Here is a 15,861-nt window from a genome sequence, read left to right as displayed (position 1 = left end):
TTGATTCGCTCTCTCTAGGACACTGCTGCATGCCAAAGTTTGAAAACCACGGGCCTATCCTCTCTTTTTCCAAAGTCCTGGGTTCTGTTCTCCTCCTGGCCCCACTGCCCCCTGGGAGGCCTCCCTTCATCTAAACATTTTGACCATAGTCTCTCTACAAAGACTCTCATATCTGCTCTGGCTCTTCTCTGAGCTCCAACACCCAAAACTCGATTTCCAACAGAAATGTTGGCATTTCTTACCTCCTTCTTGCTTTCTTCTGTCAATAGCTCCCACCTGCACCTGCCTGCAAATAGCTCCCGCTTGCACCTGCCCTGGAGCCTTTTGTGGTGCTTTGCTTCCCTTCCCTGTACCCACAAAGTCCTCTGACTCTTCCTCTGGTATAGCTCTCTCATTTACCAAGCCCCCCGACCCTAGTTCCCACTGGCCCACCACCAAGCGAACCCCGTTACTCCAGCCGCTCTGACCACCCCCCAACAGGGTCTCCATAGGCTCCCCCCCACCCATCATCTCACACTCTTCCTAATTAATTTTTTCTGGACATATGGCTGACTTGCTCAGAAACTTTGGGATCTCCTCATTGTCCCAGGAAAGTCTAAATCTCCTTGCTTGATTCAAGATCCCTTCCTAATCTGACCCCAATCAACCTTTCCTGTCTTAATGCCCACACCACATCATGTGCCTTCCTGCCACGCTGAATTACATCCTGCTTCCCATCTCAGGCCTGTCCTTGTGTGGGGCCCCTTCCTAGAAAGTCTCCAGAACAAGCCATGATTCACCAAGGTGCCATGATTCAACAGCATCTCCGAGGGATCCAGCCAATTAAGGATCTCAAGAAAGAGAATGTGCTCTTGGCATCCTTGTTCTACATTTGGCAGGCAGTAAATGTCATGGTAATGGCTTTGGAGTCAACTCTGAGACTTGAGTTCAAATCCTACTTCTGTCACTTATTAGGCATGACCTTGGGCAAAATTTTGACCTTGCTGAGCTTTAATTTCCTCTTCTGTAAAATGGAGTTATGAAGAGTATGTTCCTCATAGGTTGTAGTTAGGATTCAGTGAGATACTACATGTGTGTGTGTCAGGATCTATCTTTCCACAGACGGCTGCATCAATATTTATCTCCCATCCAACACGCCCTTCTTATGAATGTGCTGGCAGTGATGGTGTGTAACTTTCAAGGCTAGGTCATCAAAAGGATGCAGCTTCCCCTTGGATCCATCTCTCTGTCCAGACACATCTACTTGGAATCCAGCCACCATGTTGTAAGGAAGCTCAATCTGGCCCACACAGACATGGGAAGGGTGCATGAAAGGAGGAGCTGAGGTCCCCAGAGGACAGCCAGCACCCACACTGGACATGTGAATTGATGTGTGCCTCGACGCCTCACATAATTTCAGTCCCCAGCCTTTAAGTCTTCCAGCGGAGACCTCAGTCATATGGAGTGGAGACGAGCCGTCCCTACTGTGCCTTGTCTAGATCCAAGGCTCACATACTCGGTGAGCCTAATAAATGATTGCTATACACCACTTGCTTTGGGGTAATCTCTTATGCAGACACAGAAACTGGAAGAATATATTAAAGTGCTAAAAATTATATCTAATATTTGTAGTATTAAAATATTAGAATCGTATACGTTTTTCACAGCTTAGCTGAAACATCGACCTCTTCAGCAAAGATTACCCCATGCCACCAAACAGAATTAAAGAACAGAGATTGCTGCACGCTGACCCTCCATTGGATTTCTTCCTAGGTGGACTTCACATGCATGTAATCCTCATGCTACCACGGCTAGCTTGACTCTAATAAATACACATTTTTACTTATTTATTAATTTCCATTACTTGGCTCTGTCTATAAAACATTATGTCAATAAATCACATTGATTTCAGTTCTCACAATAATTTTATCTATTTAAAAAACTTTTCACAGAACTCTGAAGATATATTTGAACAATTTAAAGCAATTTCATGGTAATAGTGTTTCTTTCTCCCCTCTTGAGTTTTATTAGCTCCATTTCGTCAGTGAGGAAATTAAAGCTCATGGAGATAGAGTGGCTTATCCAATGTTAAGCAGTCAGGGCTGGGCAGGGCCAGCATTCAAATCTGCCCCCCCGCCCCCCGCATTTCCTCTCTGCTTCTTTCATAACTCATCCCCTACATTAACGTGCTTCACACACATTCTTTATCTCTCCCTACCATACTGTAAGCTTCAAGAGGCAGTTGCGTTCATCAGCAAGTCCCTACAAAGCACCTAGCCCTGGACTCTGCACCCAGTAGGTTCCTTCTAAATTCACCCAATGCCATCGTGCAATGACTCTTACTGAGCCCCTACTGTGGGATGGATGAATGGAGGGTTGGAGGAAGAGAGGAAGAGATGAATGGATGGAGAAGGAGGGGATGGATGGAGGAAAGGCGGGCAGGAGGATGAAATGACTATACACGGGTGCAGGTATGTAGGTATGAACGGTGAGAGGGATGGAAGGAAGGGCACAGCTGGTCTTGGTCCAAGTTTTGCAGCTGATGTTCTCCTCCACGTTTCCATCCCACAATCTCCCTGCCTCACCATGGCTCTCAGGCCCCCCAGAACCCTCCCAGTCTCTCCACTGCACTGAGTCAAGTGGGCTTCTGGGACCTGCTCAAGGAGCCCCCAGCTCTGCTCACGGGCCCCAAGGCACAGGCATGCACACACTGACCAGCAGCAGCAAGGGGCCAAGGGGGCGTCCACTCAGCCGGTCAGTGCAAAAGGGAGGCTAGAAGGAGGAAGGCCACACACTGGCAGAGCCTGGGGAGCCAGGAACCCCTGGGAAAACTCAAGCACACTAAGGCGGAAACAGATAAGGGTTTTCGCTTATTTCGCTCCCCGAGGCACACACTTGTTAACACACCATGTTATGCCTGCAGCGCTGATCTACCTTTCCCAACGAATTCCCCGAAGAGCAAAGAAATGTAAGCCTGGGGCACAGCTGGAAGTGGCCTCGAAATTCCTGATGTCTTTGTTACATCTTAAAAGGTCTTGTGAAGTATACATCCCACTTCAGAATACACTCATTGCTTTTATTTATTTCTAAAACATTTTTTTAAATCATGAAATATGTCATGCATACAAAAGAATGAATATAATTATATGTATACTTTACAGAAGACTAGAACACTCCCATACCCACCACACAGCTTAGGGAACAGAACATTAACAAACCTGCCGCCTCCCCGCAAGGTGTCCCCCACCCCAGGCATTCCCCCCTCCCCCACCGAGGTAACTGTTGCCCCAAATGCTGTGGCAATCATGCATGGCTTTCCCCCCAAGTTTTGCCACACAGAGATGCATCCCTAAACAATTTAGGGTTAATATAGTTTGGTTCCAAGCCCTTATATGCCTGGAATTATTTTGTATGTCGTTTACCGTGATTTGGGGGTTTTTTTTGGTGCTTTTTTTTTTTGAGCTCCAGCTATGTGCTTACACTTAGTTCAGTCATTGTCACGGCTGCCTGGGTGTCCACATGATGAGGTAACACAGTGCACCTGCAAAATGGGTCTGTTTCCAGCGTTTTGCTGTCCTGCTAAGAACAGTCTCATGCAGATCTTCTGGAGCACAGGGCTAAGACAGTCTCTAGAACATGAGCCTAAGCATGGAACTGCTGGGTCGCAGGGTATGCACACATTAATTTTACGAGATAATGCCAAACTGTTTCCAAATCTGCACCAATTTACCACTTCACACTCCCGCCAGCACTGATGGGAGTTTCTGGCAACTCTTGGTCTTGCCAGACTCGTTTTTTGCCAGTCTGGTGGACACGAGATGGTGTTTCATTGTGGTTTTGTTTATTAGAGAAACAGTGCTTTCTCCCTCCAATCAGATCGTATGATGCCTCTTCCCCCACCAGGCATATTTATTTCCAGTGCACTGTGAGTAACATCAAAAGTGCCGACCACTTCTTGAATGCTACCATCTGTCCCTACTGCCCCACTTCCTCAGCTACATCTCCTTCCACTCTCTCCTTCCCTCACTCTGCTCCAGCTACCCTGGCCTCAGACACCCAAGCCTACCACAGGGCCTTTGCACTTGCTGTTCCCTGGCTGGAAAGACCTTATCCCTTTGTGTGACTCATCCTCTTGCTTCCTTTGAGACTCTGGTCAATGTCTCCTCCCCAGATGGCCTCTCTCAGCCACTATATCAAATAGGACCCCTGCCCCAGCCTCCATCCCTCTTAACTTGGCTTCATTTTTCCTTAGAGCACTTTATTTTTCTCCATGGGCCTTCTATGTTCTGCATTCTATCATATATTCACCTTTTAACTTTTATGGCACCCTACTACTTTCCTGAGGGCAGGAACAGGTGTCCCCGTTTTGTCACCTGTGTCCTTACCGCCTAGAACAGAGCTCAGCACGCAGTGGGCCTACAACAATAGTTGCTGCATGAGCGAATGAAACAGTCAGGCAAAAAGACACCATCATGTTCTCTAGAACTGTAGATGGCCCCTAAATAGTCCACATTCAATGCTCACACTCAGGTTAAGAATTAAGAAAAACGGGCTCATTGGTGGCATCTTGGGCGTCAGTCCCAGCAACGGGCTCGATGCCCTCATGTCCCATCTTTTTTTTTTTTTTTTTAAGATTTTATTTATTTATTTGACACAGAGAGAGACAGTGAGAGAGGGAACACAAGCAGGGGGAGTGGGAGAGGGAGAAGTAGGCTTCCTGCCAAGCAGGGAACACAATGTGGGGATCCCAGGACCCTGGGATCATGACCTGAGCAGAAGGCAGACGCTTAACGACTGAGCCACCCAGACACCCCATCTTCATGTCCCATCTTGTACAGGTGGCTTCCACACGGGGCAGGGACCCTTTGCCCTGTGGCCTATGGGTGGGCTTGCTGCCCCCAGAATGTGGATGTGGACAGCCGGGAAGGCTCCTTGACCCAGGAAGGCTCTCCTAAACCCCTCAGCCATTCAGCCAGCTTGCTGCAAGCCAGAAATGTATGGCAACTTTAAAGAAACAAAGAAGAGACCGGGGGTGGGGGTGGGGTGGGGAGTGCAGGCAGAAAGGGAGCTTTGGTGGCAAAGGAGCGGGGTGGACGTTTTATTGACTTCCTCTTAATTGCTGTAATTAAAAACATGTAAAGAATCTTTTTGTAACGACTTTGCCATTATCTTAGTTGTTAGCACAGCTGCCTTATTAATTTCTCGTTAGAACCCAATTCACAGTCCTCTTTGGGAAGGGGGGTGGGAGCCAGAGGTGGGTCTTGCCTGGCCCAGTCCCAGAAGGGGCCTGGAAGGGCAGCATCACTGGGAACCGGCTGCCTGGAGCCCCCAGGGCAAAGCCTTCTGCCCCCCACCCCGGGATGCAGAAACCCACCAGGAGAGATGGAGGGGTCCAGAGAAGCAGCCATTGCCCTCCCATCATTAGACCTGTGGGCATCTGTGTGACTGTACAAGAGACAGGTGGCCAGACAGACAGATGCAGGTCTGCGGGCACACAGCGGGGAGAGCCCCTGGACTGGGACTGGGTGAGCAAGATGGAAGGTTTATGGAGACGCTGCTATCGGTGTCCTGTGAGTGCACGTTGAGTACCTGAGGGGGAGTGCCTCCTTCACTTTTGCATCCTCCATGCCTCACCTGCCTTACCCTAGCCCCAGCTCCGGAGAGCAGACATGGTGGCTAGGCCAGAGTGAGAAAGGTGAGTTTATTCCAGGACGCAGAGGGGAGAGGAAGCGAAAGCACAGAGAAGTTAAGCAACTTGCCCAAGGTCACACAGGTAGGGAGAGGTGAGCCTGAATTTGAATGGGAGGGGGGCGGGGGGGACGGTTCACGGCTAGACCCTACAGTGTCCTGACAGCGAGGCAGGAGAAGGTGGAAGGTAGAAATGCTGGCTGTGGGACCTTGGGCTGTCCTCTACCTTCTCTGAGGCTCAATTTCCCCATCTCGAGATGTGGTTTGTACCACATGCCTTCCTGCCTCTCAGACTTGTCCTGGGAACCCACGGAGGAAAGACAGGCACACAATTACACTGAAGGAGGGATCCTTCTGGAGGCTCTGCCGTATCTCCTTTGGCATCTCCTGAGGGAATCTGCGTCTGTTCCAAAAGGTCTTGGGGCACGTGCTCACCTTTCCGGGAGGATGGAGGCCATACTTCTTCCTTTGTCTGCCCCCCTCCCACCCCCCTGCACGCATACACCAGGTGCCCAGAGTCCTAAGCTACTCAGTGCCGAGGCTGGGGCTGGAAGCCACACCTCCTGAGCCCCTGTCCCCGCCATGGCATGGCCATGTTTTAGGCACAAAAGAACCCAGGAATTCCTTGTAAGCATTTTCATCTACTCGCCTCTGCGGATAGCCAAGAAGAGCACGTCACCCCCACCCCGTGGTGGGAGATGGCGTCCATCCTAGGTAGACACAGCATCCGTTTGCGGCGTTATCTGGACATGGGACAGTCCAGTCCAGAGCACCCACCGGGTTCCCTGGGAACCCTGACCTCAGCAGCTAACCCCCTCTCTCCCCACCCCCACCCCATTTTGATTTTTCTATTCCTGACCTTAGATGGCAGTGTGGCAAGGGGGGTGTTTTGGAATCAGGCAGCTGTGGGTTCAACTCCTGCTCTGGTACTTCATCACTGTGTGACTTAGGCAGCCTTGTGGGATAAGGACGGGAGAGAATGGTGCGCACTGCCCAGCAACAGGTGGGAAAGAGCGAGGTAGGTGGGGGTGGTTTTGCTAGGTCCCCCTTTCCCCAAACCCAGGATCCTGGAAGGTGTTTTGAGGGGTTGGGGGACAGGTTGGACAGCAAATTCTTCAACTTCCGTAACTAGAGAGAGAGACCCCCTCAGATGAGACAAGCGTGTCCAGCAAGGGAGGGGATGGGGAGGTGAGTTCCCCTTCTCCATCCCGCCATGGCCACCGGAGTGGGGTGAAACCATCATTAACTTGTCAGGATGAGTGTTTTTCTCAACTGCCCACTGGAGTCCCAGGGCTCCCCTCACTCCTCTGGCTTGAGGTCCAAAGGGCTGCAAGTAGTGACTTCTGCTTTCGGATGCTACGGAGCAAGGCGTCTCGGTGCGGTTTGAGGAGCGGTTCTCGGGGCTGGCCTGGGGGCTGCAGCTGGTGGTCAGGAATGGGGTGAACCTGGGCCTCCCCACTGCGTTCGGTCCTTCGGGCCCTTCCAGGTACGCCCCTGCTCTCTGCCAGGGACCACCTGTAGCCACATGGGCACAGCTAAGCAGCAGCCCCACAGAACCTGGTGGCAGTGATGGTTGTGACCATGTCCAGAGGCTCCTGAAGCCCGGGCTGACACGTGGCTTTGAGGGGGTAGGGACGCCCCTGTGAGAGGCAGGTGAGGGGCAGACACTGGGCTGACTGCAAGGCCTAGGTGTGACTGTCAGCTCACTGCTCTGCATTTGGCCAGAACAGTGTGTGCCAGGAGCCCTTCCGTTCTGTGGCCTGTTTCTTCTGGCCTTAGCACGATGCTACAGACTATTAATTGCAGCAGTAACTCTCACTGACTGGGCAGGCACTGGCTAGGTGCGTTGGGCACACGAGCTCAAGGAATTCTCTGGACGAGCCTAGACTGTCGGGGACATTGTGTCCTGGATGGCATTTCCAACTGCATGCACACCGACATACGCACCTATGTTACCACCAGCGCCACGGTGAGCAAAGAAGGCAGACCAACCTAGGCATGCACATTTGCATGCATACAAGCACACACATCTGTGGATACGTGCATATGCACACACGTGCACACGTGTTCTCTCCCACATGCAGGGGACAAAGCAGCAGACATGCACACACACACACGCGCGCGCATGAACCCACACTCACGCACGCACACTTGCACGCACACGGGCATACGCATGCACGCACAGTCTCTGGAGGCTGGCCCGTGGCTCTGCCCCTGCCCCGCGGGACTCTGGGCACTGGCTAAATGAAGCTCCCCGGGAGCTCTCCAGCGGCTGACAGTGCCCTGATCCATCATTTTAATTCAGGGCTTTTCTGCTCCTCTGAGTGAGCTGAGTTGCCTTTAACGCTGATTTATGGAGACAATCCGTCCTCCACTTTTGATTACAGTTGTTTTCCATAATTATTATCAACACTCTTTGCCTCGCTTGAGGTTTCCTTTTAGATTTCTCTCCCCTACTTCTGTTCAAGTTACAAGCTCTCTCCTGTGCTAATTCAGAGGCGAGCCCCTGTAGGCTCTGGATGAGAAGGTGTCTTTTTTTTTTTCTCTCTTAAATTTCAAGGCTCACTAAAGCTTTCCACACTCCCATGTCCCACTGTGCCACCTTGGACCTCTGCCCCTGGAAGAACCCAGAATGAAACAGCCCATAATGAGGCTCATTTCTAGCACACAGCAGCTATTTTAGGATGGGAGGTAGGACTGAGAAGGGGATGCTGAGTCTCAGGGGGAGGGTGTTGATTGGTGCTCTGGGGCCCTGGCCCCTGAGATGCACTTGGGATCTTCTGAAGCTGCCTTCCCTCCTTCCATTTGAGAAAGTCCTTCCGGGGACCGGGGGAGGGACTTACAGGGGCCTACACTTAACTGTCTGCTCACCTGGCTCCTCCAGGAACCCAGACTCGTCACCCCCGCCCCTCCCTCTTAGGGTCATGGTGCCACCATGAGGCATCTCCCAACGACTCCGCGGATCAGGGGACCCGCTTGCTGTTACTGCTCCAGCACTGAGCGAGTTGGAGGATGGAAAGGTTAAGGTCATGGGGGGCACCAGGAAGTCTGCGGAGAAGAGTGTCATAGCTGGAGAGATTCAGGTGGGCCATCATGAAGACCCCCAACTGTGAGGCCCAGCCAACCCCAGAGGAGGCCCTTGAACCGGGTGATAGGGCCCCCTTTTAAAAGAGAAGCAGCTGGAGCGAAATAAGTCAAACAGAGAAAGACATGTATCATATGACCTCACTGATATGAGGAATTCTTAATCGCAGGAAACAAACTGAGGGTTGCTGGAGTGGGGGGTGGGGTGGGAGGGATGGGGTGACTGGGTGATAGACACTGGGGAGGTTATGTGCTCTGGTAAGCGCTGTGAATTGTGCAAGACTGTTGAATCTCAGATCTGTACCTCTGAAACAAATAATGCAATATATGTTAAGAAAAAAAAAGAAGAAGAAGAAGAAGAAGGTAGCGGGAGGGGAAGAATGAAGCGGGGGAAATCGGAGGGGTGGACGAACCATGAGAGACGAGGGACTCTGAAAAACAAACTGAGGGTTCTAGAGGGGAGGGGGGTGGGAGGATGGGTTAGCCTGGTGGTGGGTATTGAGGAGGGCACATTCTGCATGGAGCACTGGGTGTTATGCACAAACAATGAATCATGGAACACTACATCTAAAACTAATGATGTAATATAGGGGATTAACATAAGAATAAAAACAAATAAAATTAAAAAAAAAAAAAAAGAGAAGCAGCTGGTCCCATGGAAAGAGTGCTGACCTCTGAGCTGGCAGATGTGTGTGTCACTTATCAGCGGTGTAGCCTTGAGAGCACCTGTCCACCACAAAACGAGGGCACTCCCGTGATAGGCAGAAAGGGCCACCGTCAGCACCCAATGAGCATGGAAGGCTACGGCTGGGATTTGGCTCTGCCCAGAGCACGGCTGTGGGTGGGGACCCTGCAGACCCTCTCCCGCTGCACAGACCCTCCTTGCCCCCAAGTCGCCCATCGTCCTACTCACAGGCCACCTGGACCTCGGTTTGTCGCTGCAGCAGGGCGCCCATCCGGTTCCGCACGATGCAGCGGTAGAAGCCTGCGTGAGTGCGGTCCAGGCTGGTGATCATGTACCTGGGGTGCAGATGAGAGAGCCAGTGAGCAAGGCAGGCAGGTGCAGGGATGCACATGTCAGACTGGGATCAGAGGGCGAAGGTGGCCAGGTCACCCTCTTCCTGAATGGAGAGCACCAGGGAGTTCTGGATTCTCTGGCCACGTCTTGGAGTCACAGGAAGGTCCCTATCAATAGACATATCCCTCCCAAGGGCAACCAGGCTTTAGCTCAGGTGCCTAGGGAGTAGCCTGCATTTTCCTGCGGATGGGAAGTGCTATGCCTGAGCCCTTGATCCTGGCTGTGACCAGGCCTCTTCTGCTGGTCCTCCGCTGGAGGTTGCTGTCTTCCCTTGCCTGCGACTCGCATGACTGGAAAAGGTGGGGGCATTCTATTTTGGCCAGGCCCAGGACTGTACTGTAAATACTAATTGAAATGGATGGGGGTGGCAGAGGCAGGAATGTTCACATGCTTCCCCAAATGCTTTGCATCATCTCACCCTTAACATTCGAGACAGTTCCACTGCAGCTTTATGGAGGAAAAAGGCAGAGCCTTCCGAGCAGGACAGGTTGGCTTTCTGTACATGTGGGCCCTGAGGCCAGGATGCACAAACCCGAGGAGGACGCTTGGGAGCCTGCTCTGGGAGCACGTGACTGGCCCAAAGGGCAGCAGAGTCTGGTGTTGGGGGAAAGGTAGCTGGAGAGCAGGTGTGTGGGGCACTGAGCTGGCTGAGAGGCAGGGAGGAGGCCAGGCCAAATCAGGGAGAGGGGCTTCTGGCAGGTAAGACACGGGCAGGTCGTGCTCTCTGGTATGGAGGGGGCTAGTTCCCCTGGTAGCCCCTCTGTGATCACCTTTCCTGTCCCTGGCCAGTGGATGGCCCAGTAGGAACCTCAGAGGATCAAGGGGCCCAGTAGGAACCTCAGAGGATCACCCATCCTTGGGTGTCCGAGGGTTTGCCCAGCTGAGTTGGTGGACAAGCTCATTGCCACCTGCCTCTAGGCTATGCCAACCCTGGGACAGAGCAACCTTATTCTCAAGAGTTGCTAAGTTTTCTTTTACACAAGTTCCAGCCGGGGCTCACCACCACCACCTCCATCACCACCATCCCACCATTGTCACCATCTCACGACCGTGAAACTACAACTACCACTTTCTGAGCACCAACTATTCCTCTGGCCTGGTCTTAAGTACTTTCCCTTCATTTTTTCATTTCACACAGCAGTTCGCAGACTATTGGATATCATGGACCAGTAACACTCAAAAAAATGGGGCTTGACATAAGACTGTCAACTTTTTACTTTGCCAAGTAAGATCATTAAAACCAACCAACCAAAAAGCAAACAGAAAAACAATCTAGCTACCAAAAACTTAAAAAAGATAATATTAAAAAGTGCTAGGCAGGGAGAGAAAAATAAACAGAAATGGTCAGCATTTTATCTAAAAAGGACATTTTGAGGTCATAGAGAAATGTAACCTCAGCATAAAAGCAATTTTAACAAATTTTAAACTTAAATTTTATGCAAACCCACTACACTAGCTTCATTTTCCTTGTCATAGGTGAACGAGGGCAAACTGCTGTGGGGCTATATATGAGAGTCCTTCACATAATCCTTGGAGAGGGTACATTTATCAGCACCCCCATTTTAGAGGTGGGGAGACTGAGGTTCAGAAATGTTCCTCACTGCCAGTCTCATAGGTGGTCTCATAGGCAGGGCCAGGGTTCTACAGAGCCCGCCTGACCCCAAGCTCAGCTGCTAACCAGTTAAACACCGACGTCATATTCCAAAGCACCCCCCCTTCCATCCTGGGACTCACAGATGCCCTGGCTCTGCAGCATGATTCAGAACCTTCTGGCTGTCCGAGCCTCTTATCTCTGCCACCAGCTGCAGTTCTTATCTGTCCCTTGCTACTGCGCACGGTGTGATGGAGGGGAGATAGCAGGCGCCCAGGCTCTGGCAAATTTCCCGTTCTCCTCCCACCCCATCCGCAAGCCCATTACCACTCTCGCTTGCCTCGGCTGCAGGGAGAGGAGATAGCTTTAGGGAAATGGTTTGGGCCTCGAAAACGATGGGGTGACCTGAGAGGAGAGATGGAAGGTAAGATTGGCTAGAACGGCTCTCTATCTTTGAAAATGGAATCAGAAAACTATTAAAAAGGTGCAGGGAGAGGAATATGAACAGAAATGGCCCCCCAAACTAACAAAAAGATGCTCAACCTCCATCACAATGAAAGGCCAATCAAAACAAGACAATGTTCACATATCAGATGCCGAAGACTTTCATGTTTGATCACATGCAGTGCTGGCCAGAGTGGGGGCGGGGAGGCGGGCCCTCAGATCAGCTGGTAGAAGTGCAGAGTGGTCCAGCCTCTGGGGCAAAATCTATCAAAATGATAATAGGTAAGCCTTTTGACCCAGAGGCTGCACGCCTGCGAGCTAGCCTCTTAGATACACTGCAATAATGTGGCAAAAAAACCCCAAAAAACAAAAAACAAAAAACCCCCAAAACAGCAGGTGTAAGGATGCTCAAGGTGGCATTGCTTCGAATGGCAGAGATAAACATGCAACTGGAAACAACCTAGACGTCCGTCAAGAATGCAACTGGGTCAGTTACAGATGCTGCAGCCGCAGGATGAACGAGGAGCACCTGTCTGTTTGAGACAGAATGGTCTCCGAGACACACAAAGCATGGGAAGGAAGTCGAAGCTGGAGAAGGGGAGATGCTTATGGAAATAACAACACGAGGAAGGAAGAAGCCAAGCAGTATCGCGGCTGGGCGTCAGGGACCAGAGTGATGACGGACGGTTATGGCTCTCAGTAAGGTGCTGTGTACCCACACAGGCTACCAAACCCTTCGTTTGATGTTTAGTACCATGCAAATCGACCCAATAAAAATAACTTCAGTTTGTGGACCAAAAAAAAAACCAGTAAAAAAAGAGTAAATGGTATGATACCATGTGGGTAAATGAAATAGTATACACATTTGTATATATTTGCATACACAGATCACACGTATGTAAAATGTGTATATTTGCATATGATACAAGTACCTAAAATGTATATATTTGCATATACGTGATACACATACATAAAACCTCTTCCAAATGGGGATACTCGATGGATACCTGTTACCTCCCTTTCGGGAGAAGTGCTGGGTGGGGAGGGAGGGAAACGTCTACATTTTACGTCTTTTTATGCCCCAGAATTTCTTTTATCGTATGCATATATTGCTTTTATTTTAAAAATAAAATGTAAAAATGCACTTTAAGCATATAATTTAAGTATACATTATAAAACAGACACCAGGGACTCACTGGATGCGGATTTGTTTGCTGATGTCAGTGATGCGTGGTGAAATTTAAACTTTAATAAAAGTAGATTTCTGCAGAAGGCTCTAGGTCTGTTTGCTTCAGCCTGGAACCCCCGGGGCCCCGGGGAAGGTCAACTGGCTGCAGGCCGGCCCCCCCTCCAAGGCCAGAAGAGGACCGCTGGTCTTGGGCCTCCCTTTGGTCCCCCTGCAGTTGAGGCCAGGCGCTCCCTGGCCTGGCAGAGTGGGGTGCAGCCTCCTCTCCATCCTCCAGCCTCCCTCTCCTCCCCGCCTGGGAGACCTATTTCTGGCTGGATGGCAACATTATTTAAAGTAACAGTTCCGCCCGCTGCCTTTCCTACCAGGGAAGCCCGCTTCACTCCGCCCCAATTGCTGGAGTCTCCCTGCCTCCGAGGCGGGTGGACGAGGCAGCTGGCCAGCATCTCAGCTTGCAAATCTAGTGGGCTGTACGCAACCTTGATAATGAGAGTAGCAGCGCTCATTATCCCTGAAATGCTCCCTTCTGGGCCCTCTGGACACACTCAGCCCACAGCTCCGTCTGCCTCACCCACCTGCGGCTGCTGGCCTGGCAGGGAAGTGGATGAGCCCAGCCCTGTCTGGGTCCCCTCCAGGGGCAGGGGGATGGACGGAATGCCCTGCACAGCAGGGCCCACACCTGATCTGCCCAAGGCGGGAGCATGCCATTGAAGAAAGTACTGGAGCTTCTGACTCTGAAAATTAGGCTTAACTTTCCCCTCTACTCTTTCTTAGGAATGTGGGCTGGGCATGTTATGGAACCTTGCAAGCCTCAGTTTTGCTATCTGTAAAATGGGGACAATGATGGAGGTCTTTGATGGGCTCATTATAAGAGGCCCCAGACATCATTGCCAGGCATACAGCAGGTGCCACACAAATGCCTGACAAATGAGGGAGCAGGTGTATGAGTCACTGGCGGGGAGTGGAAGGTATGGGGTGAGGTGGGGAGATTCAGAGAGGAGGACAAGCGGGGTGTGGCAGAAACCCCCCACCGGAGGGGGGATCCATGAGGGGCTCCACACCAAGCATCAGAGTCCCTTGCCTGGCAAATTCTTCAGCTTCCCCATGGACGTGTGAACCCCAACTGTCCCCAGCCACCAGCGAAGGACCTGCCATGCCCCCTTGGTTACCCAATCCTCTTCACTGGTAGAGGGGATTCACCTCAGTCCCTCAGCAGCCAGTACGGGAGGTGTCCTCCTCTTCTGCCTCCTCGGGGACACTGAGGACAGTGAAAATGACAGAGCCCCTTCCAAAGGCTGCTCCTCTCGGCTTCCTGACCCCAGTGAACTTCCCACCACCCGCCTGACCTCCCAACCTCCTGGTCACCTCAATTTGTGTCCTCTGGGTGCAGAGCCTGACCCTGGCTTCTCTGGGGATGAGGAGCAGCGACGGTGGGTAAGGGGCACCTCTTCCTGGCTGACCTGAAACTTTATTCTCCCTCCAATGACAAAGAGTCACAGGTCATGGCTCGAGGGACTGGGGGACACCCGGAATCACCCACCTCGAGGCCCCCTCGAAGGATCACTTATTTATTGATTTCTTCTAGGAAACATATTCACAGGATGCAAAGACTAAAAGAAAAGGCACACAGGAAACGTCTCTCCCATCCCTCTGCCCCAGCTGCCCGGTCACTCCCAGCTCCACACGCACACACAACCACGGCGACTAGTTTCCTGAGTAGCTTTTCAGAACTTCTCAATGCAAACACAAGCAAACGCAAGTTCACGATCCCTCCCCTTTTCAGCAGGAGACTCGGGGCCTCCTGTCGGCTGTTCTGGTCCTTGCTTTGTGCATGTGACAAGGAGATCTTTCCATAACTGCACGTGTGTGCATGTAACTAACTTCCTCAGGCTTCCTAACAGTGGCTGAGCGGCCAGTGGTGAGGAAGCCTTGCTTCGTCCCCGTCAGGCTGTCAAATGGAGCAGGCAGGGGGGGGGGGCTGGGGGGGGGGAGAGCCTTGGGGCAGGGCTTGGCCAGGGTGGAAAGAAAGGAAGATGCACTAAGGATCCACACGGTTCTCCCTGCCCCCTCAGAGTGTCCTGATTTGGCCGGCGGGAGCCGCCGGCTCAGTCCACTCCTCGAGATGGAGAGATGAGCTCAGGGTGCAGGGCGCACGGTGAGGCGGGGAGGAGCCAGGACAGATAAATGGACTTTCAGAGACACGAGCTGGGCAGGGAGCAAATGAGGACCTAACAAATGTGGCATCTTCTCTGGCACACGAGGAAACACACAGTGCCCTTTCTGGTTCGAGTCCTTGAGTGTCACAGTTGATATTTAAAATGATTCTTACTCGCATTAAATAAGATATTTCAATTCCACGAAGCTGTCAGGAGCTGATGCGGACACCAGAAATAATAGGCACACTCTCCTTGTATTGTCCTCGTTAATAAATCAGACGCCTGGAGATGCACGTGCTGATGCTGACACAGAGGAAGGGGGTGTGTGTGCACGTGCACACGTGTGTACACGCATGCACCATTGCACGCCCACCCATGCACATTCATGTGTTTGCACCCATGTGCACACTTACACCCACGTGCATGCACATTCATGCATATACGCACACAGTTGTGTACCCACAAGTGCACTCATGCTACTCCACACACACACACGTGTGCACACACACCTAGCACATGAGCACTCATGCACACACTGTGCCCACGGTCCTGCATACCCGCACACGCTCACGCACACACTGTGCCTATGGTCATGCATACCTGTGCATGCTCACGCACACACTGTGCCCACGGTCCTGCACACCCGCGCACACTC

General features: G+C 51.6%; 1 protein-coding gene across 1 annotated transcript in view; it reads right to left on the bottom strand.

Moving 5' to 3' along the window:
* The window catches only part of SDK2 (sidekick cell adhesion molecule 2), a 131,967-nt gene that overhangs the window by 93,767 nt on the left and 22,339 nt on the right, over positions 1–15,861 (bottom strand). Inside the window, exon 3 of the mRNA XM_035026354.1 lies at positions 9,665–9,771. Within this exon, the coding sequence (XP_034882245.1) occupies positions 9,665–9,771 (107 nt within the window). The remainder of the gene's footprint in view (positions 1–9,664; positions 9,772–15,861) is intronic.

This window comes from Mirounga leonina, unplaced genomic scaffold (assembly GCF_011800145.1).
Source record: "Mirounga leonina isolate KUSES-001 unplaced genomic scaffold, KU_Mleo_1.0 Mir_197, whole genome shotgun sequence".
Taxonomy (NCBI): domain Eukaryota; kingdom Metazoa; phylum Chordata; class Mammalia; order Carnivora; family Phocidae; genus Mirounga; species Mirounga leonina.
The sequence above is the reverse complement of the archived record's forward strand: the minus strand, read 5'-3'. Positions and strand labels throughout refer to the sequence as shown.